At 37.6% G+C, this 25,478-nt stretch overlaps 3 protein-coding genes and 1 pseudogene across 3 annotated transcripts; 1 reads left to right on the forward strand and 3 right to left on the reverse strand.

The window, feature by feature from the left end:
* Nucleotides 1–53: 53 nt before the first annotated feature.
* LOC120775096 lies at nucleotides 54–3,377 on the forward strand. Its single transcript, XM_040105103.1, has 4 exons — nucleotides 54–241; nucleotides 314–1,825; nucleotides 1,896–2,519; nucleotides 2,594–3,377. The coding sequence occupies exons 2-4, from the start codon at nucleotides 343–345 to the stop codon at nucleotides 2,758–2,760; spliced, it is 2,274 nt and encodes a 757-aa protein (XP_039961037.1). The 5' UTR covers nucleotides 54–241; nucleotides 314–342; the 3' UTR covers nucleotides 2,761–3,377.
* A 2,349-nt stretch (nucleotides 3,378–5,726) lies between these two features.
* On the reverse strand, nucleotides 5,727–8,981 carry LOC120775553. The gene is made up of 4 exons (XM_040105781.1): nucleotides 8,350–8,981; nucleotides 8,053–8,289; nucleotides 7,328–7,523; nucleotides 5,727–6,200 (listed from the first exon to the last, which is right to left on the reverse strand). The coding sequence occupies exons 1-4, from the start codon at nucleotides 8,852–8,854 to the stop codon at nucleotides 5,753–5,755; spliced, it is 1,386 nt and encodes a 461-aa protein (XP_039961715.1). The 5' UTR covers nucleotides 8,855–8,981; the 3' UTR covers nucleotides 5,727–5,752.
* A 2,791-nt stretch (nucleotides 8,982–11,772) lies between these two features.
* Nucleotides 11,773–13,869, reverse strand: LOC120775488. Its single transcript, XM_040105691.1, has 4 exons — nucleotides 13,289–13,869; nucleotides 13,003–13,230; nucleotides 12,731–12,926; nucleotides 11,773–12,595 (listed from the first exon to the last, which is right to left on the reverse strand). Exons 1-4 carry the CDS (start codon nucleotides 13,797–13,799, stop codon nucleotides 11,773–11,775), a joined length of 1,758 nt encoding a protein of 585 aa, XP_039961625.1. The 5' UTR covers nucleotides 13,800–13,869.
* A 7,456-nt stretch (nucleotides 13,870–21,325) lies between these two features.
* LOC120773808 lies at nucleotides 21,326–21,984 on the reverse strand (annotated as a pseudogene).
* Between the last annotated feature and the right edge of the window lie 3,494 nt (nucleotides 21,985–25,478).

The raw sequence follows: 25,478 nt of genomic DNA on the forward strand, positions 1-25,478 counted from the left end.
CATTTCACTCTTCTACAATTAAAATAATTGTCAAAATCGGAACGGCGAAAACCATTGCGGCGAAAAGAGCATTAAAGAACGCGTCTGTTTTGCACTGCACAAAAAGTTCGGTGGTTTTCTTAGCATAAATTCCGCAAATTGTAAGGAAAATGTTAAATAAATACTCATATATATCTTAAATCACTATTTAGGCATAAATAAACTGACACAGTAAAATACACGCCGTACATTAAAAACTATAGTAAGTGTAACTTCGGGATGTAATGGCGGTTTATGAATGAATATTTACTAAACATATTTTTGCGTATTTTAGCTTGTGCCGCGAGGTATAACTTATAAAAAATGGATACGCTATTCGACCAACTAAAAACAGAGACGCCGGCAAATTTGAAAACTGCCGAGTCTACAAATATACGTGAGTTTATAAAGGCTTCTAAGAGGTCACCTTCTCCTGAATCACATACAAATTTGCAAACTCCCAATAAAATAAAGAAGATATCGACAGAAACCAAGCCTTTAGATAATGCTGCGGTGCGTCGTGAATCAATGCCTCCACCTGCGACGACATTTGTCAGGAAGAATATAAGCAAAAGTCGCAGTTTATCACCTCCAAAAGGCCTAATTGTAAGACCATTTAAAGTTCTCTTAGAGAGGAAAAAAATTGAAAGCTCAGATTGTAAAAATCCGAAGCTTACTAAAGCATCAAAAACTACAACATTTACCAAGAAAGCAGCGGACTTTACTGGATCAGCAGTAAAAAATGGAGAAAAGTCACCTAAAAAGTCAACACCCACGAAGGCACAACAAAAGCTATTCGATCCAGATGTGCTTGTTAAAGCACAACAGTTAACAAATTTTAATGTAAAACGCTGTAAGGTGCGTTTGTTAAGACAGGATTTAGCAAAACTTAAACAAGAGTTCCATGCAAAAGAAAAGAAACAGACGCAAAATAAAAAATCATATCTTAATAGCGGTAAAAATAATAAAAGCAATAGAATTCTACCTTCAGAAAAGTCATCTAATTCTAAACATGGCGGAATTTGTGATGAAAAAGAATCCAAACATTCAGCTGGGTTTTTCATAAAAATAAATGCACTTACCCGCTCACCCAAGTCAAAAATAAAAGCTGAAGGATTCCTAAAAGAAAAAAGGTTATCACAAAAGTTGAGTGCTGGAACAATTGCGAAAAAAGTAAATGCAGCCGCCGCAATTTCAAGCACCAAACCAACTAAGTTTACGAGAACACATCTTATAAAAATGTATGGCAAACGCGTATTTTGTTCTCGTGTTAAAATCGAACGGTGTTCGCATCCGATGATGTTAATATTTGAGTCTAATGCCCGTGCTCGCCGGTTACAAGCAAAACGATCAAAATCGAAAAATCTGTCTGTCTCTTTTCGCGATCAGGTCGAAATATTTGGAGATAGCAGTGATTCGGAGGAAGCAGATATGAGTTCGGTATGTGATCCAGATGTAGCGTCTACATCGGAAGCTGCCATGAAATCAACGAATCCGGTACCGATCTCTTTAACGGTAACTCCAGCTCGTCTCAAAAAAGTGGAAAATGGTAAAGTTGTCGACGATATCGAATTAGACCCCTCGCTCTTTGTTGTTCCAGTAGTTTCAAGCACGCCATTTGCTTCGCCAGGTAAAAAAAAGCGTGAAAAAAAATCTTTTAGTCCACTAAAAGGGGATGGTACGCCCAGCCCACGCAAAGAACAGCTTAAATTGGCGAACGAAAAAATGCCTCCAAGTAGCTTACGGCGATTAACTGCGGCTGAAGTTGACGAGGAGGACGATGAAGACGACGAGTGTGAATATATAGGTAATGATGAGTTCTATAAAAAAAATTTCTCCAATTGAAGCATATTAACTATTTTTTATATCTGTTGAAGTGCCCATTGAAATACCTGAACGTCGCATATCTCGAACTAGTTCCGCCAATACCATGGATGATGTTGTTCCGGAAAAAACTAATGAAGCATCAAATAGTGATTTAGAACCTACACCTATTGACGCAATTGACAATACCGACACTGTTCAAGACACATCAGGAGAAAGTTTCGCATCGGCTGTGGATAGTCCGCTCCCTCCTAGCACCAATCAATCTAGTAATACGGAAGCTGAGGCAATGAAAAATATTGAGAACTTGACCACCACTGACAAGGTTATCGATGAAATTAAAACTATTGAAGATAATAAAAATGTGGTAGGGGAAACAATACAGCAAACAATAGACGTGGACTTAGTAGAGCTTCCCCAACTTACACCTATTGATTCAGTGTCACCTTCTCAGTCGTTGAACGACATTGTCAACACTTTTATGTGCAATGAAAATGCTGTTGGCTCAAAGGAAGCACTGCAAACAATGAAGGATGACATTGAATTGAGTTCGAATACAAACAACATCTCCGACCTAAAAACAAATGACAACCAATCACCTGAGAATATTTGTATAACCGATACAAAATTGCGAGATACATTAGACGATGACATATCTCTACAGTTGTTTGTTGATGGTAATTTATATTCGCTTTTTGAAATTTGCCAGTTTTATTTTTTGCTTTAAATGAAAAAAAACTTTTCTTTACAGATGATACCACTGCTAATTCAAATTTCTTAGGGGACAGAGCAATAGAAGATAGTGAAATAGTAGACGGAATTGTAAAGGAACGAATTGATGAGATTTCTAAAGATAAGCATTTGGGTTCTACTGTTGAAGCTACGAACCTTTTGAGCTCGAAAGTGACAACCGAGTGATATTTTAGCAGTATGATCGTTAATTAATTAGGTACCATACAAAAAAAAAAAACAAAAAAAACACAAACAAAAACATGAAAAGTAATTCCGCAATTCATTTTGTTTATAAAACCCTCTTCCTTCTCACCCTATGTTTTAAGTATACACACGTGTATTTGTGTATTTTACATTGAATAATCGAAATTAAAACCAAGACAATTTGTTATACTTATGTTTGAAATTCTTGCAGGCGTTTGTAGTTGTTAGTGTTTACTAGCCAACTATTCGGTGCCTTTATTTTTGCAATGATATTGATCGAATATCATTTACTAAAATTGCGTTATCTTTCTTTTTAACGTTTGTACATAAGACCATTACTGTTTCACTTAGTTTAAAGTTACTTAAAGTAATTTAATGAAAAATGGTTATATCATTATATTAATATTGCTAAATTTGTAATTTCATTTACGAAGAAAAATGTTCGAAATTTTACACGTAAATTGTGTAAAAGTACGAAAAACATATACAGTCTCCTGTATACAAACATCTACAAATGTAATTTCATCCAAGTTTTGGACACTTAAAGTATAAGTTGGTTTTATAAGAATTTCACAATAAAATAATGTCCGTACCGATAATTGCAAAACAAAATATATAAATAAATTTGAAAAATATAAATGTTGGTAAGACTTTTCCTATATATGTATATTGCGTAATTTAAATGTTATGTACGTACCTTGACTTGCTAAATGATTATAAACACACTGCCGATATGTGATTCGTGTCTTCATCTTCAACTAGCGATTTTTGTAGTTTTGGATTTCTTTAGAGCATAACCTCTAAATTCCAATGATATATAATAAAATTGAATTGAAATTTAAAAAAAATTAAATAAAGTGATCATAATCTAGTACTTTGACAAGATAAATCGTATTTGAAAGAGTGAGAATTTGAGAATTTTTGATAAATAACTTTTGTTGTGGAGGTTATCTAATCCACGTCACCTGACGGTAGTCCCAGGAAAGCTGCAGTTTCGATGGGGGGTGCTACTGCCGGCAAAATATTCCTCATGCCCATAAGGACGGCGATGAGCGTTAAAAAACCCGTGCGTTAAGAAGTAAAGTTGGCTGGAGAAAAGAAAGAAATTGTAATTTTTCTGAAAATATCTCGATTGAAGTGGCTTCGAAGTGTGCGAACTGGGTGCAGATTGCACAGCCGAAGGGGCTAATGTCACCGTAGTGCTTTGGCAGCATGGGGTCAGGTAACTTGTGGCCCACTTCCTGTGTATCTTAAGGCTCTATTTGGACTCAATGCCAGCACGAGTTAGGATGATACTGTGCAACTCTACTGTTAGCAGTTGCTCCAGTGATGACAAACTTAACCTTAAACTCACCAATAAAAACAGGGTTAGATCGCCGAAATAACAGCCAATGGTTGACAAATCCGGGTCGATCCGGGTCGGTAACGTAGGTCCGGCTGTTGTGGGAATTGTTTTTGAACAATAGTTGCGGGCTAAAAACCAAGCTAAAATGTCCCTTAGAACTTTGTCCGGTTAACCGTTATAAATAAGATCGAAATATTTATGTTTTATATGTTGTATTTTAAAAAGTGGTCCAAAAGTCCTTTTCTTTGGAAATTTGGTTACGTCGCGAACCCTCAACCCAGTGCACAACCCTGCGGAGGGATGATTCGCCTGCTAACTTTAGATCGCCTTCAAACGGATGTCTTTTGGTTATCCAGAAGATACTTGTTTTAAGACCGGAGGTCATGAGCTGCTTAAGCCATATGTAAAATAATCGTTTCTGGCTACTACCAAGTGAATGGCAGTCAGAGAACTTTCCTCACTTGCGTGAAATTCTACACAAGACTCCATCCTTCCTATATATGACTCCATCCTTCTTTTACCAGAGTGTACATTTGTTGACGTACGCTGATGACATCGATATCATTGGCTACAACCGCGCCATTAGTTCTGCTTTCTCCAGGTTGAACAATAAAGCGAAGCAAATGGGTCTGGTAGTGAACGCGGCCAAGACAAAATATCTCCTTTCATTAAATAAACAGTCGTCGCATTCGCGACTTGACTTCCACGTCACTGTTGACAGTCATAACTTCGAAGTCGTAGATAATTTCGTCTATCTTGGAAGCAGCATTAATACCAACAACAATGTCTGGCTCGAAATCCAACGCAGAATAACTCTTGCCAACAGGTGCTACGACGAAATGAGTAGGCAATTGAGAAGTAAAGTCCTGTCTCGACGAACAACAAAGACCAAATTCTACAAGTCACTCATCATCCTCGTCCTGCTATATGGTGCATAGGCATGCATGATTCGAGATAAAGGTTCTGCGCAAGATTTATGGTCCTTTGCGCATTGGCAACGTCGAATACTGCAGTCGATGGAACGATGAGCTGTACGAGATATACGACGACTTTGACATAGTTCAGCGAATTAAGAGACAACGGCTATGCCGGTATGTCGTTCGAATGGATCAAATCACTTCAGCTCCGAGAGTATTCGACGCATTAGCCGCCGGGGAAGCAGAGGAAGACTTCACTCTATTGTAAAGATCAGATGGAGGATGACCAGCGTAAGCGGTGTCGATACCAATAAAGAAGCAGAAGGCAAGTTACCTTACCGGATATCAACCGAACATGGATAATAAAAGTTGGTTGGTTATAGCAGACTTCAACGTGCACCACATTATTGTCTCTCAAATAATAATATGGTGAGGAATGATTTCCAAGACAGTTGAGTAGTTACCATAGCCAACACTTACATATGTAACAAAGTAAACTCCGTCTACTTCACGGAATTCACTCAGAGATTTCACAAGGCGATTGCGTCTGTTACTCCCATTTCATTCTTATTGAGGTATAGCTGAAATCCGTCCTATGTAAACTCTAATTGGAATAGATCATTCACTTTCTAAGATATTCATTTGAAATTGCATTTATTAAATAAATCAATTTTGATTAGCCTGAAAGTGATGTGGAAAGTGTTGTTGGTATTCAAGTGAAAATATCACCTTTCCAAGCGAATGTATCTTTAATATCGTCCTCTAACAGGCAATAAATTTCATCAGTTTCCAATGATTCAACACCCATTGTTTTCCAAAACGCTTTGCAGCAATTTTTCCATTGTCTCAAGTTATAGAATCCACAAAATCGCTCCTTACTATCCTTAAGCAAATCCATGAAAAATGGGAATATCTCATCGGCTTTCAACTTGGCCAACATATAGCGGGCCTTCTTACGGTTCAAGACGTCACCGAGTTCCCCATAAATTTGCTTTGCACGTGTGAAAGCCTGACGAGCGGGTCCTTTTTCTAAGGCGTTTTCCGCATGAATCTTGCCTATAGCCACAAGCGCTTCGGCTTCTCTGCTTTTGGAACCACTCTCTAGTCCATATTTTAAAGCTCTTTGCAGTTTCAAAATAGCACCGTTTTTATCCTTGGAGCTTGAAAATAATTTTCATTTAATTTGAGTACATAAGGACCTTAAGGGAGAGTTAGATTCGGGGGAACCGAACATTAGATACTCTAGCAAATCTTAAGGTTTTACAAAGTCTGCAATAACCTAATAATCGAACTGTACTTTGCTTAAGTTAGCTGATTTATTGCCTGAAGTATTCCTCATTAAAATCAACACAACTATTTATTTAGGGACATAGGGCAGATATGAACGGATTTCATTCAGTTTATTCATAGGTATCGAAATGTGCTCAGTAAATACGCCTAATGCTAATTTCATGAGAATGACTTACATATTGACCGATGTATCCGGTAGAATGAGATCATTATGTTTGACATTGTAGTTAGGAAAATATATAGATCCTGTCTCTTATTCGGGAACTAAGAAAAATTTCTTAAAATGTGTTTATTTATTAATAACTATTAATGCAGTTTTTATCTCCTCGCTCGAAGCGTAGCGTTATCCTTTCATGGGTCTGTTTAGATTTGAGAACAAAAAATCACAGAAGCGGTGGCTGCAAGCCCGCTTAACTTGAGGACTTTTTGGTCTTGGCTAAGCGGTAGCTTGCATTGGGATGATTAAGCTTTGGACTTGGAAATCATAACCGTTAACCCATGATTTTTCACCAGTTATGACCTTCTGGTCCAGATCTGGCTCGTCGCTGACTGAGTCCAACATCTCCAGGGCAATGTCAACGCGAAGCTGTTTTTAGTTGAAAGCAAGCAATTTTGATACAAACTTCGCGGCGACCCGACTCAGCTGTCAAAAACTATCTAAACATTTAAATCTGGCCGATCTTGTCAGCATAAATAAAGGATATGAATACCAACATTAAACAACAAAACAATCAAAAATCGATAACAAATTCAAAATCCGCGATATATGATTCATGACTGACATTTTTTTTGTAGATAGCTATCTTCCTTTGAGCAATACCGTTATTGGGAGATAAGAGTGAAAATTAGTAAATCGTTTGTTCGTATTTTCAACGAGTTTAGTCAAGGTAGTTCGAGTCGAACACATTTCCTTTCTCAAATATCTTAGTTTTCGGACAGACCAACAGCTATTTAGAGTATGCGAGAGTATGACAATTTTACTGAATTTTTTACTTACTTCCATAAGCATATCCCCTCATATAGAAATAGATCAAATAACTGTTTCAGATCGGTCACCTCGTTCCCCGAGGTCATATCTTTCCGCACTTTTAGCAGCATTTTTGAAGCAGCATCAAAATCTTCCGATTGCAACATGTATTGAGTCCGTGACAGCAGCGCACGTATGTATTGAATTTTATTCTTCTCTACACCAACTTTGAAAACGAAAAGGTTGATTAGATAATTAGAGATTTTAAATTACGAAAGGTGACTGAAAGTGCCCATCATAGCCGCCGAGATTGTGTGAAAATTTTTCCACATGGTCTCTAGTTATGATGACGATCTCTGCTAACGGTAAAAAACTACACATTGAAGGTGCCCATTTAGATTATCTCTAAGGAACGGCTTCTAAACAAGGAAGAAAAAAACTACTGGTTTATCTACAGATCGAAAAAAGTCGAATAGATCAGATTATGATTCACCAAGATTTGCCGTCATTCTAATGAACGTGCACACTATGAGACGCCGAACACCTTGAAACTACTTAAATAAAATTATGGTCTACGTTTATCGTGAAAGATACACACAATTGGTACCAACTCTGCCCTGCTCAAGTAACCATAAAACACAGATGTGTCACCAGGGATTAAAAACGGTAACGGGCTTTGTGTTGCCAGAAAGGAAAATACCATTGAGGCTAAAATGCGAAAGACAAAAGGGTACAATTTTGGGGAACTAACTTACTTTCAGCGATGGTTATTGTAGCTTTGTGCAGCAACTCCTCCGCAGCCTTGGCATCTTTCTTTGCCACAACGCTTCCATAGCGCAACAATAATTCAGCGAATTCACGTCCCGCCACCAAGTGCAACGTCGGATAAACACCCCATTCACGTTCGGTTATATAGTCTGAAAGCCATTCTTCATTTCGGCTCAATACCATCGCTTTTTCCATAAACTTGATTGCATTTGGTAAGGAGTTTTCTGCAAATGAAAAATAAATTAAAAATTCGTTTATGTTAATTTTGGTGTACGGCAACCTACCACTTGAACTATGAAATTTTGCGGTTTTAAAATAGATGCGAGCAATCGTTTCCTCAGCATTGTGATTAGCAATGCTTTCAATATATTCACAGATTGGTATTATTACACTATATATATCCTCGAGCAGCCAATCGAATTTAAGTTTGTGAGGTTCCAGCAATTGAATTATCTGATGAAGGCACATGGCGGTCGTTTTGTAGCTCTGTGCGTGGCCAAGTATATGCACATTCTCGGCGACGCGTATATTCTCAAACAGCGCCATTAAGAGTTCTACATTATCGCAAACACGATCTCGTATGACTTTAGTTTCATAGAAGAAATCTTCTTTTTCCGCCAAGTTTTTCAGGTGCCCGGCACCTATTTTGCAGCCTTCTTCATACAGTTCCTTCACTAGAGCACAATAGATGGGTCCCTTTAGTCGCCGTGCCTGAATATAGTCGAGGTCAACGAGTTGAGAACGAATTTTTTCACGATTGTAGAAGACTACAGATTTACGGATCGGCATTTTGTAACACACTCCTTGAAGAAATACACAATTTGTAAGTATGTAAGGTATATAATTAGGTATATTAGTAGTAATTCAATTGTCCCTTTGTTTTATTTCGAGTCGAAGTCTGGTCTGTATTGGTCTGCTTTTCTGTCGTTAAATAAAAATATAAAATATATTTGTGCGTCAAATCGTAAAACACAAAGAAATGTGAAAAGTTTTCAGAAACCTACTATAATGTATATTTATATACAACTTTTTTGGTTCGTCAAATGAAATAAGGGGATATTTACATTAACGCCAGCCTAAGCAAAGGTGTAGAGGTTCCTGTGTTTATGGTCAAATGATCAGTGAGAGGTAATTTATGATTCCGGTTTGCTAACCTCTCAACGAATATGACTTTTTTTCTGTTCAACTCGTTGAACCACACCTAACTTTTATAAATACATTCTTCTTCTTTACTGACGTAGAAACCGCTTACGCGGTTATAGACGAGTTAACAACAGCGCGTCGGTTGTTTCTTCTTTTCGCTGTTTGGCGCCAATTGGAGATTCCAAGCAACGCCAGGTCCTTCTCCACCTGATCTTTCCAATGAAGTAGAGGTCTTCCTCTTCCTGTGCTTCCCCCGGTGGGTACTGCGTCGAATACTTTCAGAGCTGGAGTGTTTTCGTCAATTCAAACGACATGACCTAGTCAGCGTAGCCGCAGTCTTTTAATTCGCTGAACTATGCCAATGTCGTCGTATATCTCATACAGCTCATTGTTCCATCGACTACGTTATTCGTCGTTGCAATGGACCATAGATCTTCCGAAAAACCTTTCTCTCGAAAAACATCGTCCATGCCTCTGCACCATATAGCAGAACGGGAATAATGAGTGACTTATAGAGTTTGGTTTTATTTCGTCGAGAGGAGTTTACTTCTCAATTACCTACTCAGTCCGAAGTAGCATCTGTTGGCAAGAGGTGTTCTGCGTTGGATTTCGAGGCTGACATTATTGTTGGTGTTAATGCTGATTCGAAGATAGACGAAATTATCCACAACTTCGAAGTTATGACTGTCAATAGGGACATGGGAGTGCGACGACTGTTTCTTTGGAGATATTTCGTCTTGTCCTCGTTTACTGCCAGGCATATTTGCTTCGCTTCCTTATCCAGTTTGGAGAAAGCAGAGCTACCGGCGCATATGTTGAGGCCAATGATATCAATATCATCGCTATACGCCAGCAGCTGTACACTCTTATAGAAAATTGGACCTGATCGAATAACCTCTGTAGCTGAAATTATTTTCTCCAGCAACAGATTGAAGAAGTCACACGATAGGGAGTCGCCTTGTCTGAAACCTCTTTTGATATCGAACGGCTCGGAAAGGCCCTTCCCAATCCTGACGGAGACATCGGTATTGCTCAACGTTAGTTTACACAGCCGTATTAGTTTTGTGGGGATACCAAATTCAGACATCGCGGCATAAAGGCAGCTCCTTTTCGTGCTGTCGAAAGCAGCTTTGAAATCGACGAAAAGGTGGTGTGTCGAATTTCTTTTCACGGGTCTTTTCCCAGATTTGGCGCATGGTGAACATCTGGTCAGTTGTTGATTTTCCAGGCCTAAAGCCACATTGATAATGTCCAATCAGTTTGTTGACAATGGGCTTCAATTTTTCACACACTACGCTCGATAGAACCTCATATGCGTTGTTGAGGAGGCTTATCCCACGGTAGTTGGCGCAGATTGTGGGATCTACCTTTTTGTGGATTGGGCAGAGCACACTTAAATTCCAATCGTTGGAAAAGCTTTCGTCCAACCATATTCTACAAAGAAACTGATGCAAGCTTCTTATCAGTCCTTCGCCGCCATGTTTGAATATTTCGGCCGGCAATCCATCGGCCCCCGTCGCTTTGTTGTTCTTCAGATGGGTAAATGCTATTCGGACTTCTTCATAGTCGGGCAATGGAACGTCTGCTCAATCGTCATCGATTATGGAATCGGGTCCGCCATCGTATGCCTTCACTGCCAATCAGCAGGCCGGAGATTGATTGGATGGATTGCAGCTTCTCGACGTTAAACATTCCTTGTGTTTGTTTACGTGCGTTTTTTGCTGCACAGAGGCTAGAGCGTGGCTTGGCTGCAACAAGATAGTGGTTCGAGTCGATGTTAGAACCTCGGAGCATACGCACGTTTAAAACACTAGAGACGTGTCTTCCGTCTATCACAACAAGATCGATCTGGTTGGTGGTTTTTCGATCCGGAGACAGCCAGTTAGCTTGATGAATTTTCTTACGCTAGAATCTAGTACTACAGATAACCATATTTCGTGCTTCGCGCGAAGTCGATTAGCCTCAACTCATCTGGCGATGTTTCTTCATTGAGGCTAAATTTACCGACCGTTGTGGCAAAGAAATCTTCTTTTCCCACCCTGGCGTTAAAGTCTTTAAACACGATTTTGACATCGTAGGGGGGCAGTTCTTATGTGCGCTCTAAGCACTTTCCTCAATTGCGTAAACTTCTACACATGGATCTATCTTCCTACGACGACATTGACATATTTAAGCGTATTAAGAGACAGCGAACACGCTGGCTAGGTCAAGTCGTCCGAATAAATGAAAACACTCCAGCTTGGAGTCTATCCGACACAGTACCCGCTGGGAGAAGCAGTATCAATGAAGAAGAAGAAAGTAGCGCAAGAAAATATTATCCAATAATTTCCATACAACTTTAAATCCTCTCACGCCATCGTCAAGCATCAAATCAAGATGTAACATTGAAATACTTAACCCAACCGACGCTGAATTAAACACATGTTTATAAATAGTATTATTTAGTTCAATTAAATAACAATTGCAGAATAAATATTTTTAAATATGTTTTTTCTACAATATTTTCGTATGTAAAGAGGAATATTATTTGAGAAAACGTATAAAAGATGAAGTACAATAACATCTCATTCCTCACGTAGTAGGCAGCATATCGGATCCGAATCCCTGACCACCCACTTGTTTGTAGATCTTCTTGAAACCGTACTTTCTGAAAATCTTCTTGCTTGAGTTACTATATTCAAATATTTAGTTCTAACGCCTTTTTCTATATCCCTTGTATAACTGCTGGAAAGCTCAGCATCTGCACTAAAGAACTCCTCCTCTTGTTCTTCTTCTTCCGGTATCATGTTTTTCTCTACATACACGTCACTTACTGAGTCCTTCTCGTTGTAATATAAATTATCAGCAACAATACGTTCCAAATCAACTTCCTCTTCACTACTGGGGACCTCTGATGTTATGTTTTCTATTTCCGAAGCTCTTATTTTAGAAACGGAAGTACGCGTGTTCAATACGAGATTGTATAGTCTATATAGGTTTTGAGATGAGTACTTCGATATGTTGCTCAAAGTATTTTGTTTTATATAGCCAACTTGATTGTCTTCATCCCAAAAACGTTCGCAAAGATTCTTCCAACGTCGTAGTCGATAGAAGTTACAAAACGATTTAGCTTTCATTAAATTCACTAACTCGGGATGTATGAGATCGGATCTTAAAGCAGCTATCATATATTTAGTACTCAAGACTTTTGCGTGATTGGCTTGATGATCAAAATGGATTTTAGCCATCTCAAATGCCAAACGTCCCCTTACTTCGCCACCGACCAAGCGGCGTTGTGCATGCCCTATTTCCAGTAGAATATCACCTTCACCTTGCCAGTATTCATTCTCTTTGCATATGTCCAGAGCTTTGGCGAAAACTTCTATGGCACCAACCGACTGGTCAAGGCTGTTTATTAAGAAAAAAGAGAAGTATAAACGTTGATTTTAAGAACATATTTGGAAAATATAAATTTCAAATTGAGTTTTGAAAATTTACTTTATTAATTGAAAGGAAAAAATATATTTTCAGTTACCATCTTACCAATATAGTGTGGTGCCAAGCTTCTTGAGAACATCCAACTTGGATTCCAGAAACTCTGCACCCGTCGCTTTCATGACGCTTTCTTTCAGTAGAAGTATCTCTTTCAATGCCCAGTCAAATCTATCAGCCTCCATTAGAAGTTCAATCTTTACCAGAAAAGCTTTGAACGCCATTAGTTTGTTTGCCTTAATGCCCACTGTAAGAAATATGATAAAATATTTCAATTCATGAGTATTTAAATAATATGAGTGAATTATAAAGCTTTTGGAAACCTTGAGCAATAGCCTTGATTGCTTTCTGTGTTCGTTTCAAAGCGTGCTTCCGCGTTATGCCAGGTTCTTTGGCTTTGACCAGGTATATTTCGGCCAATAATGTACCCAAAGCTGCATGCAGCGTAGGAAACTTCTCATTTTCAGGGCTGGTATCCGGCTTCCATCTTTCACTACAAGCCACATCCATTGCGACAGGTAAAATAAGCGTAGCTTTGCGAAGATGCTCCGCTGCTCAATAAAAAGTATATTAAAGTCTAATTCTCAGATTTTTACAAATATGACCAACGTTTTCCTTGCTGCTTCAGAAACTTGGCGTATTTGAAAACGAATCTCGAGGACTGTTCTTTTGCTGAATAATTTGTTGTAGATTCGAGCATATACTTAGATATTATGTTGTACAATTGCTTAGTTAACCAAGCAAAGTTTTGTTTCTCAACCATACCAATAGTCTGGTAAAGTATTCTCCTCATCATATAAACACCATGTCCTTTGTCCAAATGGTAAACTTGCTCTGCCATTTTTACATTGTCGACAAGTTGAAATAGCAAATCCATATCCTCGTAGACATAATGTATTTCATGTTTCTGTTCGATCAGGTCGCGCTCCACTGCCACTAAATATTCAAAATAACGTGCCGATGTGTAACAGCCATCCTCGTAGAACTCCTTAAGAATAACCTCATATACGGGACCCTTGAGACGTTTGAATTTACGAAGATCATTCGACGGCGCCTGCTTCACATTGCGATCGGAGCAAGGATGCGCGTAAATTGCAGATGTTGGTATTGGATCTGGCATGATAATGGATCGTATAAGATTATATAATTAAATACAGTAAACGTTTAATAAATAAATGTTTTCAGTTTAAATTAATTATAGTCTTTAAAAGTCAAATGAAATATATGCAAGGATGAAATGCGAGTGAACTCGTTTGATTCTATAATAAAGAATAATTGAATCATGCGAATGAACGAAAAAAATTACTGACATTTCGAAACAAAAAAATCTATGAACCATATCGTAACAAAATATAATCCAAAAGTACAAAAATATATTTTCAGTTACCAGTACAAAGAATTAGTTTAATAAGGAGTAGATTGTTATTCTCATATGTTATGTTATGTTCATGGTATGGCAGATTTTCTGTTTTCTTTCAAATAAATTTTGGGCAAGCGAAAGCAATATAATAAATGGCATCAATATACACAATTTTATACTCTGGAAACATGTAGCGCAGAGTTAAGCGTTAAATATTAATGAAACGGAACCTTGGTCTTGCCTCCATCAAGGCAGGGGAATGAAGCTGCTTCTTATTTAGGGGGCGATGCGAACGCTCACCATACGGAATGAGGCAGAATGAATTGCAACACATTATTATTAGCAGCAATCTACTTGTAGTTTTCATTGGGGGTGTTTTTTTTACGTGGCGGGTCTCAAACCCAGCGCACAACCCTATGTAGGGGATGTTTCGGCTTCTCATTTTAGCCTTCAAATGGATGTTCTTAGGCTACCCAGAGGATACTTGGTCAAAGACCGGAAGTCGTGAGCTGCTTGAGCCATATGTAAAAGAATCGTTTCTGGCCACTCCCAAGTGAATGGCGATCAGAGAACTTTCCTCACTTGCGTGAACTTCTACACATGACTTCATCCTCCTAGTTCATGTTGTCCGAGTGGACGAAAACACTCCAGCTCTGAAAGAGGAAGGGGAAGACCTCCACTCTGTTGAAAAGACGAAGTGGCGAAGGACCTGGCTTCACTTGGAATATCCAATTCGCGCCATGTAGCGAAAAGAAGAACGACTGGCGCGCTGTTGTTAACTCGGCTATAATCGCGTAAGCGGTGACTACGCCAGTAAAGAAGAAGAAGAAGAATCTACTTGTAAATATTGAGAATACGGGTCGTGAACCACTGTTTGTTACAAGGAACTCCCTTCTGTTCTAGACATCACTAGACAAGGCTTCTGTCTATACAACTAGTGTAGAAGTAAGAGCTATGTCACTTTTGCTTACGTATTTCCTGGAGACAATGCGGAAGACCTATGTTAACGATTAAATGCGATGACCTCTTTCACGAAATATTAGTCTTCGGGGACGGAGACCTCCACCTTGTTCGGCTGATGATAGATAGCCTAGTGTTGGCGTATATCCTTGAACCATGGCAGACTGCAAAGGTGATCTTCATACCCAAAGCAGTAGGAATATTCACTAGTAAAATCTTTTAGACCAATCAGTCTCATTTCTTTTTCTAATAAAAAGTATGGAAAAAGAAATTATCGTCATACTCAACTATAGCCAAGTGGCACACTCTGCTTATGAGTTTAAAGCTCTACTGGTGCTTATATTAATATGGGTCTAACATCCTGTGCATAGTACTGGTTCTACGATATGGAGCCTGAAAATTTCGAGCACCTGTTGCTAGACTGCAGAGCAGTTTGCAGTTGCAAGTTTAAGGCCCTTGTATTCATGTTTCCGAATAATACTCACATCAATTACTTGAAATTAAAACACAGTCCGCAATATTAGACACCAGCCGAACAAATTTATTAGAACAAATCAATGTGATATAACCAGTACAGACTGAGCTGAGGATCTCCTCGTCAGTTGCAAAGTAGTTCTCAAAATACTTAATAATAATATCCTGCTAAGAGCTTAGATCATTTTTGAATATAACCGGGTAGTTGCAAAAATAAGTACAGTACAAATCTAATAAATTAATAAGATCTCTATATTTAAAAAAAAAATATCTAAATATTTTTATAATCTTTAATAACTCAATTGCATTCTGAAATCGTCAGTCTCTTCAATCAGTCACATTTTACATCTCAATTGCATAAGTGCCAATTATTTTAAGCTTTATGATATAGTCGAATTCCATTACTGTAACATTTATTGATCTACCGTTATAAAATATACCTTTCTAAATCAATAACGTTTCAGCGTAGAGCCAAGTGAAGCGTCAAAAGCGATCTCTTTGTGATTGAACGAGTCATCAATAAAAGTAATGAGCGCATGGAACGGAAAAGATGATCGGAGGCAGAGAGCGCTTGTGATAATAACTTAGTATATGATGAGTTTCTAGTTGCAATAGAGAGTTTGGTTGATCACTCGCATAGTCGTTTATAAAATTGGTGAAGCAAAGAAGACTTGCCGCTACTCAATTGGTGCGGTCATTTTAGCAAGCGAATGTCTAGACGGCGTGCAGTCTGACGGTTTTTGAACATTGACTCTGCTAGACTTGACTACCACGTCCACAATATACATATCGTCACCTGAAATGCAAAATAACGTATCATCAAAAAATTCGAAATTGAATGTCTTATAGATTACGCTTCACTACTTCAAATTACTTACATAATATTACATATGTTCAACATTTTCTGGTTCTCCGATCAAATATAAACTAGTTTTAACCAATATTAATATTTTATTTCACTCATGATCCATTTTATTTCGTGTTTCATTCATGCCACTGTAAATTTCCGAAAATGTTGTTACGTTATTTTGCATTTCAGGTGACGATATATTCTTCCAATTCAACCTGAATACAGTTATGTTAGCGTACACGTATTTTGTTGCGCTTGGTTAAGTTATAAAGTGTGCGGTCTGACTAGTGCAACGAAAATGCACGCCAGTGAAGCCACCATTAAGCGGCGATTGAAGCTTACAAATTATGTAATTTCTGTAAAATTTGTTTTACTGTTAATACAATTTTATTATTAAGGTATATATGTACATGCCGTCGACGCACTTTTTTAGCTTAACTCCGCTATTCTTATCTTTTCAGTAGAATATTATATTCAGCACGCCTTTCTAAAGGGATACTGTGCTTAGGCATGGCTCATTATCAAGATAGACAACCAGGTGATTTTGGGGTTTACATATCCCTATTGTGACAGTTCTGATATGATGATGATGCGACTATTTGAAATCCAGGTGACTGTCTGTCCGTTCGTCCATCTGCACGTGCAAGTGATAACTTGAATAAAGTTTATATAAATATTTTGTGCATAGATTGGTATGGCAGATGGGTGTAATCAGACTACCGCCGCCCATCTTTAGAAGAAATTCAATACTTGAAGGACGGCTTGACCAAATACGACACATAACGTTATTCTGTCATCCATATCTTACAGTATGGAAATGTGAGAAAACACAGTATAACCAAGCATAATAAAGTTTTAAATTCTGAGTGCACACTTTTTTGCTGAATCAATCTATTAGATGTAGTGTTAATCTTCGGAGAAAATCTTTTTATGATTACAGTGTGTTCTTATGCCAAAAATAGATAAAAATAGACCAAATCTCTCTCCCCTATACCCTCTTACGAGTACACCTAATATGAAGATTTTTGATCTTCTGGTTGACTTTCGGTTCTTATCTTTCTCTATCCCCTATATGTTTTATAGTGATTTCTGTCATTTCAACTAACTTTAAACCGTTTTTCATAGTCTATATAGCATGTGATGTTCTAATAAATATAACTGGACAAGTTTTCTAAAAACTTATGTAGTTTAGCATTACATATGAATGAAATTGGTTCAAACCTTGGATCAAACTCTTAATATAATAATTTCTTATCTTTAATTTTCTTAGAATACATACATATATTCGTGCATATTTGTTTGATTTTCAAAATATCGACATTTATTTAAGAAGCACATGTATGTACTTACAATAGTATTTTATTATTGTCCATCTCAAGCTGTAACATTTTCCCATCTTTCTGTTAATGTGTAAATTTCATCCAAAAAAAACGGCGCTAATAATGAATCGAATCAATTTTTAATACCTTTCCTGATGTGAACAGTGGCGTTCTATAGACCGGAAAAAATATTGTCTAACCAGTCTTGCAAAATGGGGGGTTATCATGATGGAAAATTATTGTCTCGTGTCTAGTCGTAAATTCCGAGTGTTTTTTGGCAATTACTAAATAAATTTGTTGTGTGGTTGTCGGTAGATTTCCCCATTAATGGTTTCACCAGGTTTAAGGGATTTTTGATTTTGCTGGCTGGTGGCCAGGTTTCATATATAAGTTTTTGCGTTTAGGGTTATCGTAATGGATATTTCTTTTATCACCAGTCACTATCCAATGCAAAAGGATATCTTTTGGCAGCATTCAAGTAGCTTTTCTGACCGGCAAAGTCGTCTTTCAACGACTTTTGAATTCAAATCAGCCAATTTTCTTACTTTTGAATGTATTCGACTGCTTTTAAACGTGTGTTTGGAAACGGCTGCTTGAGTGACTTCCAAATTTTCTGTGAGATTCTTCAGTCCACATTATTGTCCCAACAATTTTCCAAATAATGTTAATTAACATATTTCACAAATTTCCTGATATTTTCGGCATAAACTCAGTTGTAGTTAAACGAGTCCTCATATTTGCTATATACAAGTATGAGGGCTAAAAATACCAAAACCCCATTTCGACCATTTATTTGTGTAGATAAGAGGGGCCAGTTGTTTAATGCACTATTTGTGCTAAACTTTCTTTCTATATCGATTTGATATTTTTGCTGCCTCATTCACACCTTAATTTTTGACACATGAAAATTTAAGGAAGTGATCAGAAATAACTAATACTCTAGTTATTTTAAGGGGTTATATAGCATACAGTTAGAATTTTCACAAAATCGATTTTTTTTTAATTTATTTTTCTTAACATATATTTAGGAATACACACATACAATTTCGTATCATTCTGGTGAATATTTTTGAAGTTACAAGCAATTTTTAAAAGGCGTTTTAGAGTGCTTGAAAGTACAAGGCGAAACTTTAAACGCGTTTTTCTCAAAATGTTTTCAAAGGCGGTGACCAACGTTACTCGAAAACAGCTTGACCGACTAGTCTTAAATTTTAACACGAGCCTTTTTAAATACATTGTTTAGAAATTAATAGAAGATTTTTTCTCACCGATAAATATTTTTTTACAATCAATTAAAGCAGAAATATTTTTCAAAATCGATTTTTTTTTGAGAAACTGCCATTTTGAAGAAAAAAAATTATTTTGTTTATTTCTTTAATTAATTACTAGATTTAACATTACTTTAACGAAGTCTGTTTTTGGTTTTTATAATCTATGAGGATGCAGTTCATAGACATAAGGGTCAAACGTTTTTTTTGAGAGGAGCTCCCGGAGTTTAGCCAAATAAATATTTTTACCAATACTAAATCTTAAAATACAGGTTAAAAATACCATAATATGTGCACAAATATTTGGATCAATAAATTTAAAAGTTTTCTCGGAAAAAAAAACTGGAAAATTCGTTTTTTTTTGTCTTACTTTATATAGCATTATTCATTAGTAGGATATTAAAATAGTTTTCACTTTCCGTTTCTATAATGCAATATATTTATATAATATGATCATTAAGTATCATAAAAAAGCAAAATCATCCAGCAGGCCAATGCGTTATGGAGCATTTACTTAACAGTCTTGCGATTGGATTTTCGTCAACTAGTAAATCGGCAACAATTGGTAACATTGCGTTCAGGATTCAGTAACTAAAGCATGTCCACAAGCTAGTGAACTAGACATTTTCTCGCAATTGATAAATAACAACAAAGCAATCAATACAATTACGGCATTGTATGAAGCGCACAAAATCCGAAAATTCGGCAAACATTTGACTACACGAAAGGTGACTGGCAGCAACTTGATATACAACAAGAAAAAGCGATATAAAAATAGCAGATGCATTAAGTGCCGTTAATGCAAGTGAATGCAAGAGTTGTTTGTCGACAGGCGCTTAGCAGACCACCAGAGGGGCTTAAGGTGAGGAAATGCTGCCATAACGACGCTACTCGCTTCCGCAACGCCAGACTCAAGCCAGTATAACCAATCGCAGCAACAACAAAAACTGCAACGAAATGTCACAGTGTCTAAAATAAAAGCTAAATTTGAACAGCAGTAAAGGCAATTCCCACGTCACGTCGATTACAGGCCGGCATGTTTTTCTGTCCGGTTGTAAGTATGTATGTGCTTCCATGTAAATACGAGTATGTATGTATGGTAGCAGCGGCAGTAAACTCGCGGCGAGTACCACCGGAGATGCATGCGGTAGTTGACAAAAATACATGTACATATGTATATACCTAGGTAGATATAAAAATGTATGTGTGTATATGTGTTTAACTGCATAATTATGGTGTGGCATGACAGGAAAGCCAGAAGCATAAACCGCGAGTGTCATCACCGGGGCAAGTAGTCAGTGAGTCAGTTGAAAGATAGTAACGGTTAACTACTGAAATTGTCAGTTAGTTGCTTCACTCTGTATCCAACCTGCCTCTTCACCTGACAACTTTTAATACGTACACAATTGCTCTGATCGCTAACATATGGTTACATAAGTTCATTTGTTCAATTTAACGGTGAACAATTCAATATTTCTTCTCCACTTACGGAAATGCCGCGGTTGCCATGAATTTTCCGTTGATAAATAAAACTGCGTTTGAAATTTTCATTTCATACCTAGGCATTCATTCGCTTCGAGCTTTCGAAACAGGTGATTCTAAGTATCCATATTACTTGTGACTTGGAAAAAAAGAGTCCCATGTATGTATGGAAAACATAAATACTTATTAGGATGATCCGGTAAATACTTAGCCTACAAAGAAAATCGAAAATTTGGAAAATTGTAATTTACATGTCTGAGAGTTCCTTTTTATCTCGTTACTCTTGGTTTTGACCTAGTGATGCTTTAAACTTCTTTAATTCGGTCATAACAGAAGATTACATTTTTATTTTCCGTATTTTCTACAATTCTTAGCCAAATCGACCAAATAGTTTGCCATAGTAGTGTCTTGTGACCTGTTTGGACTTCTCCATTCTTCGTTTTCTTCGAAGCAGACCACACTGTTTATACCAACCTACAACCATGCCTACTTCTTACGAGGGCTGCTATATATATTTCTGGCCTAATAATGAAAATAGGAATATTTATCAACGAAAATGGTTTTATTGTTTTTCAAAATATTCGCCATCAAGATTTATACACTTTTGCATGCGCTCAACCCAATTTTCGAAGAACTTTTCCACTCCGCTTGAGACACCTCCAAAACAAGGTTTTTGAATGTCTCAACAGCATCTTCTGGCGACGAAAACGTTGACCACGCATTATTTTCTTGATGTGTGGGAATAAAAAAGAAGTCATTGGGTGCCAAGTCAGGGCTGTACGGCGGATGACCCATCAATTCGACGTGTTGGCTGGTCAAAAAGGCGCTGGTTTGAGCCGATGTGTGAGAGCTCGCATTGTCATGGTGCACAATGATTCGTCTTCTCTTGTTCATTTTTCGAATTTCTCCGAAGACTTCAGGCAAACAAATGGTGGTGTACCACTCAGAATTCACCGTCCTACGTTGCTCAAGCAAAACAGTCACCACATGACCTTTTGCCGAAGAAACAGTCGACCATTTGCTTCGAAGTGCTTCTTCCACGAACAACTTTCGTTGGATTTGGCTCGTCTTGGAAGACCCACACGGTCGATTGCTGTTTTGTTTCGAACTCATACGCATAGATCCATGATTCGGACAACTGTGACGATCTTATAAACGTCTTTTGAAGCACCGCGATCGTATTTTTTCAGCATTTCTTTACACCAATCCACACGAGCCTTTTTGAGCGATTGTCAAATTGTGCGGGGTCCAACGAGAACAAACTTTTTTTACGGCAAGGTGTTCATGCAATATCGAATGTATGCTAGTGGGAGAAATGCATAGGCATGCCTCTATCTGAAGGTATGTTACATGACGGTCTTGCATTATCAGTTCACGTACGGCATCGATGTTTTCTGACACAACGGCTGTTTTTGGACGACCTTCACGGAATTCGTCTTTGCGCGAGCGTCGGCTACGATTGAATTCGTTGTACCAGTTTTCACAGTGCTATAGGTTGGTGCTTCATAGACATACAAAGATTTTAGTTCATCGATGCACTCTTGTCGTGATAATCCACGTCGAAAGTTGTGAAAAATGACCGCACGAAAATGTTCACGAGTTAATTCCATTTTTTGGCCGAGATGATTTTTTTAATTCCCTGTAAATAAACCAATTCACTATTAAATGACAAAACGTTCTGAGTGATGTTATGCTAAAAAATGTCAAACTTTCCAATGGAAATGTCAGATTACACCTGGCAACACTTAGTGTTGCCTAGGCCAGAAATATATATAGCAGCCTCCGTATATAACACAACTTTAATTCCATTTGATTCTTTCACTTTACAGTACACAAATCAAGAACCAATTAGTATAACGGGATAAAATATTGCACTAATAATTCTTTATAGTATGCCAGCTTACGATCAAAAATTGTCCAAATCCCACCAAAACTGTCCATGCCCTCAAATTCCGGAAATGTGGACTCCTGTTGACTTTTGACTGAAAATATCTGTCAATGTATGTATATATTATACAATTGAAATTCACACAGAATCCTTTCTTGGGAATTGTATTTCTGTGCATTAAAAATATGTTGAATCGGGTCAATACTTCGCTGAGCCCCCATATATCTAATATAAAGATTTTCGAACTTCTGGGTGACTGGATATGTCGGCCAATATTTGAGTTATCTCAATGAAAACTACAAAGCGTGTTTTACTCATAACACTACGTCGCTGTGCCTAAAATAAATAAAATTGGACGAAAACTTGACTTACCCTCCGTACTTGTATAACCAATATCAGGATTTTCGAACATCCGGCTGACTTTGCTCCATGTGATTGGTGGTTGTATGTAAGGTACCTTAATGAAACCCAGGAATATTTTTTTAGTATTTTGATATTTTAGTACAAAAATAGTCCCATTCTAAGCAATTTTATTAAGATCACTCGCATATTAGCCTATACATAAGCGTATATGTATATGAGGCATAAAGTCACCCTTAAGCTTTAAAATCTTTCTCTCAGATTGACCAAAATTTTCGAAAAAGCCGAATTTATAACCCGAATTCATTCATTTTCAGAGGGTAGGTAGAGATGACAAAACCATTAGCCGACCCTGTACGGTTTCTAAAAATATTTTAAAAATATTTTCAACAATAGATGCCTCTTCCTAAAGAAATTCAAAGATGGCTAAGATAAGTTTTCGTTTAATAGCGCTTTACGCACGTGGGAATGATCCGATTCCGCCCATCGGTAATACCAACCCTTCTTGGGTATTCCTTGGCAACCGATCTCCATATATCTGATTAAGTTCATAATCGGCTTATATTTACCTTTACTATATGCTATCCTCGTATGAATGCATTAGGGCCAGTAAGTGTACAAAATCAGCCTCATTTTCGTGAATATTTGGCTTCTTGAAAGTCTGTTTTAAGTTTCCAACAATAATATGCAAGCATTTCTACACTCATTTTATTTACTAGGGCTTCTCTATTAAAGGACTTGATGTAATCTCTCGCCTTCTTCGTCACTCACAACACCTAAATTTGCGGAAAGAAATCCAGATGAGAGTCCATCAGATTTATTTTTAAGGACATATTAAACTACAAAGCTTCTATTGTCAAAACGTCCTGAACCTTTCACAAATCTGCTTATATGTTTTATTTCTAATTTCGCTATTTAATTTGGATGTACAATAGCCTTCTGCCAATTACTCATCTCCAGCAAATCAGGGCAACCGATAACTTGTTTTGGTCTTTTCTCGAAAAGCTTCTTGTTTAGGATCAACTCTAGGTATTTAACTCCCCTCGATGGTAGATGCGTCTTCAACTAGATTCATAGAAATTTTGGCAGTACGAAAGCCGGCCGGTAAATTTATAAATAATAAAGTTTGTTTCGGACTAAATACGTCGAGCGATAGTTGGTAGTTGATGAATAAGTGGCAATAGATGGAGAGATGGCACGAAAAAGATCTGCGTGGTGATTACCCAGGATGTCAAGAATGCGTTCAACAGGGCAAAATGGGCACACATAATCAATGACCTGGAAATGTGCCCCTGAGTACATCATAAACATTATAATGAGTTATTTTAAAAACAGAAGGCTGATTTTTGATACGGACGAAGGTACCAAGAGCTACTCTATCTCCAGTGGAGTACCCCAATTCTCAGTATTATGCCTACTATTATGGAACCTCATGTATGACGGGGTGCTAAGAAGGCAGTAACCAACAGACGTGAAACTAATATAATTTTTAATAGCAAAAGTAAAGAGTTCCGTAGTATTGTATGCAGTATCAGTATGGAATTCCTCATCCAAAGAGCGCAGGACCCACCGACTTATACCGGACATCCACTTGTGAATAGACAGACGGCATGGGCACCAAGATTTCCATCTGACTTCAAATACTTAGTGGGCATGGGTGCTTTAGAAAGTACCTTTACAGATTCCATCCAGACATTCCAGACATCCGATCTGTCCGACGTGTACAGAGTATATATGTAGAAGGCCCTGAACATTTATTATTTTATTGCTCTCGCTTTTCAAATACAAGGGAAAACTAAAAGTCACACTCGGTGGTAGTTTTACGGTGACAATTTAATGACAAAACTGAGACTTTTTCAACAGATTAGGCGTCCGTAAATCCGAACAATAGAGGAGACTTAAATGTTCTGTCCCTCCCACGAAGTAATACTTAGCCGGGGGTTCTATGGGAGCGTCTTGAGTTGGGCGAGTAGTTTAGATTTGGCGGATTAAAGATCCGCACTCCGGGTTTCGATGCTTCCTCCCTCTATAAAAAAATGGTAACTGTTATTCAATATACAAAAAGTAACTGTGAAATTCTTGAATACAATCATACCATGGCAACTGATTCGATTGAACATTTGATCTTGATCTAACTTAGGATTGCCAATATACGAGTATAAATCAACGCACAGTTTACGATATTCAAAACTCTGGAAATACTATAGAATCTTGTATAAATTACAATCACTCTAGCTGTTTCTGTCTGCCGTTTAAATGCATTTATTCACATAATTGATTCGTTTTTTCGGCAAGCGATGTTCGCGTATATTCATTACATTTACAACAAAAATTATCCATTCACTTTTTCGGTTGTTAGCGCTTCGCGGTTTCGTCGAATCCTGACGCAATCGCACATCTTCTGTTCACACAAGCATCATACAAGCGATGAGCGTGGCGTAAAACGCAACCGAAGACAACTCACCGACCAAAATTTGCTTGTAATATGTGAACGCGCGTGCTACTAAAACAGCAGAAATAAATATAAGTAGATAACCATATGTTTATATCTATGAATGAATGTAGCCATAACGGTAAAGTTTACAGTCTCGGTCCGGTCACTAACGCTACAAAGCGAATGCCGTTAGGGTTAACTGTGTATTTCCTCATAAATGTGAGGAAGTTGTGTGCGAAGAGGAGCTTTATGATTGCATTTGCTTTATTTTATTTTCAATCTATAAAAATGTAACGACACTAAAATACACGAAAGGCTATTAAAATATTGTATGCGATCGGGTAAACGTTTAGAATAATAATATCTCGTTGTGTTCATACATAAAACGGTTTCGGTGTTGCATT

The sequence above is a fragment of the Bactrocera tryoni genome, chromosome 4, assembly GCF_016617805.1.
Source record: "Bactrocera tryoni isolate S06 chromosome 4, CSIRO_BtryS06_freeze2, whole genome shotgun sequence".
Classification (NCBI taxonomy): Eukaryota; Metazoa; Arthropoda; class Insecta; order Diptera; family Tephritidae; genus Bactrocera; species Bactrocera tryoni.

Excerpts from the sequence above, each read along its gene's own strand:
- LOC120775096 (XM_040105103.1), top strand. The coding sequence starts at position 343 with ATGGATACGCTATTCGACCAACTAAAAACAGAGACGCCGGCAAATTTG. Across the intron at positions 1,826-1,895 it reads CGACGAGTGTGAATATATAG|TGCCCATTGAAATACCTGAA; the intron begins GTAATGATGAGT and ends TATCTGTTGAAG. Across the intron at positions 2,520-2,593 it reads TCTACAGTTGTTTGTTGATG|ATGATACCACTGCTAATTCA; the intron begins GTAATTTATATT and ends TTTTCTTTACAG.
- LOC120775553 (XM_040105781.1), bottom strand. The coding sequence starts at position 8,854 with ATGCCGATCCGTAAATCTGTAGTCTTCTACAATCGTGAAAAAATTCGT. Across the intron at positions 8,290-8,349 it reads AAAATTTCATAGTTCAAGTG|AAAACTCCTTACCAAATGCA; the intron begins GTAGGTTGCCGT and ends TTTCATTTGCAG. Across the intron at positions 6,201-7,327 it reads GAGGGGATATGCTTATGGAA|CTCCAAGGATAAAAACGGTG; the intron begins GTAAGTAAAAAA and ends ATTATTTTCAAG.
- LOC120775488 (XM_040105691.1), bottom strand. The coding sequence starts at position 13,799 with ATGCCAGATCCAATACCAACATCTGCAATTTACGCGCATCCTTGCTCC. Across the intron at positions 13,231-13,288 it reads TCTGAAGCAGCAAGGAAAAC|CGGAGCATCTTCGCAAAGCT; the intron begins GTTGGTCATATT and ends TTTATTGAGCAG. Across the intron at positions 12,596-12,730 it reads CTTGGCACCACACTATATTG|CCTTGACCAGTCGGTTGGTG; the intron begins GTAAGATGGTAA and ends CTTAATAAACAG.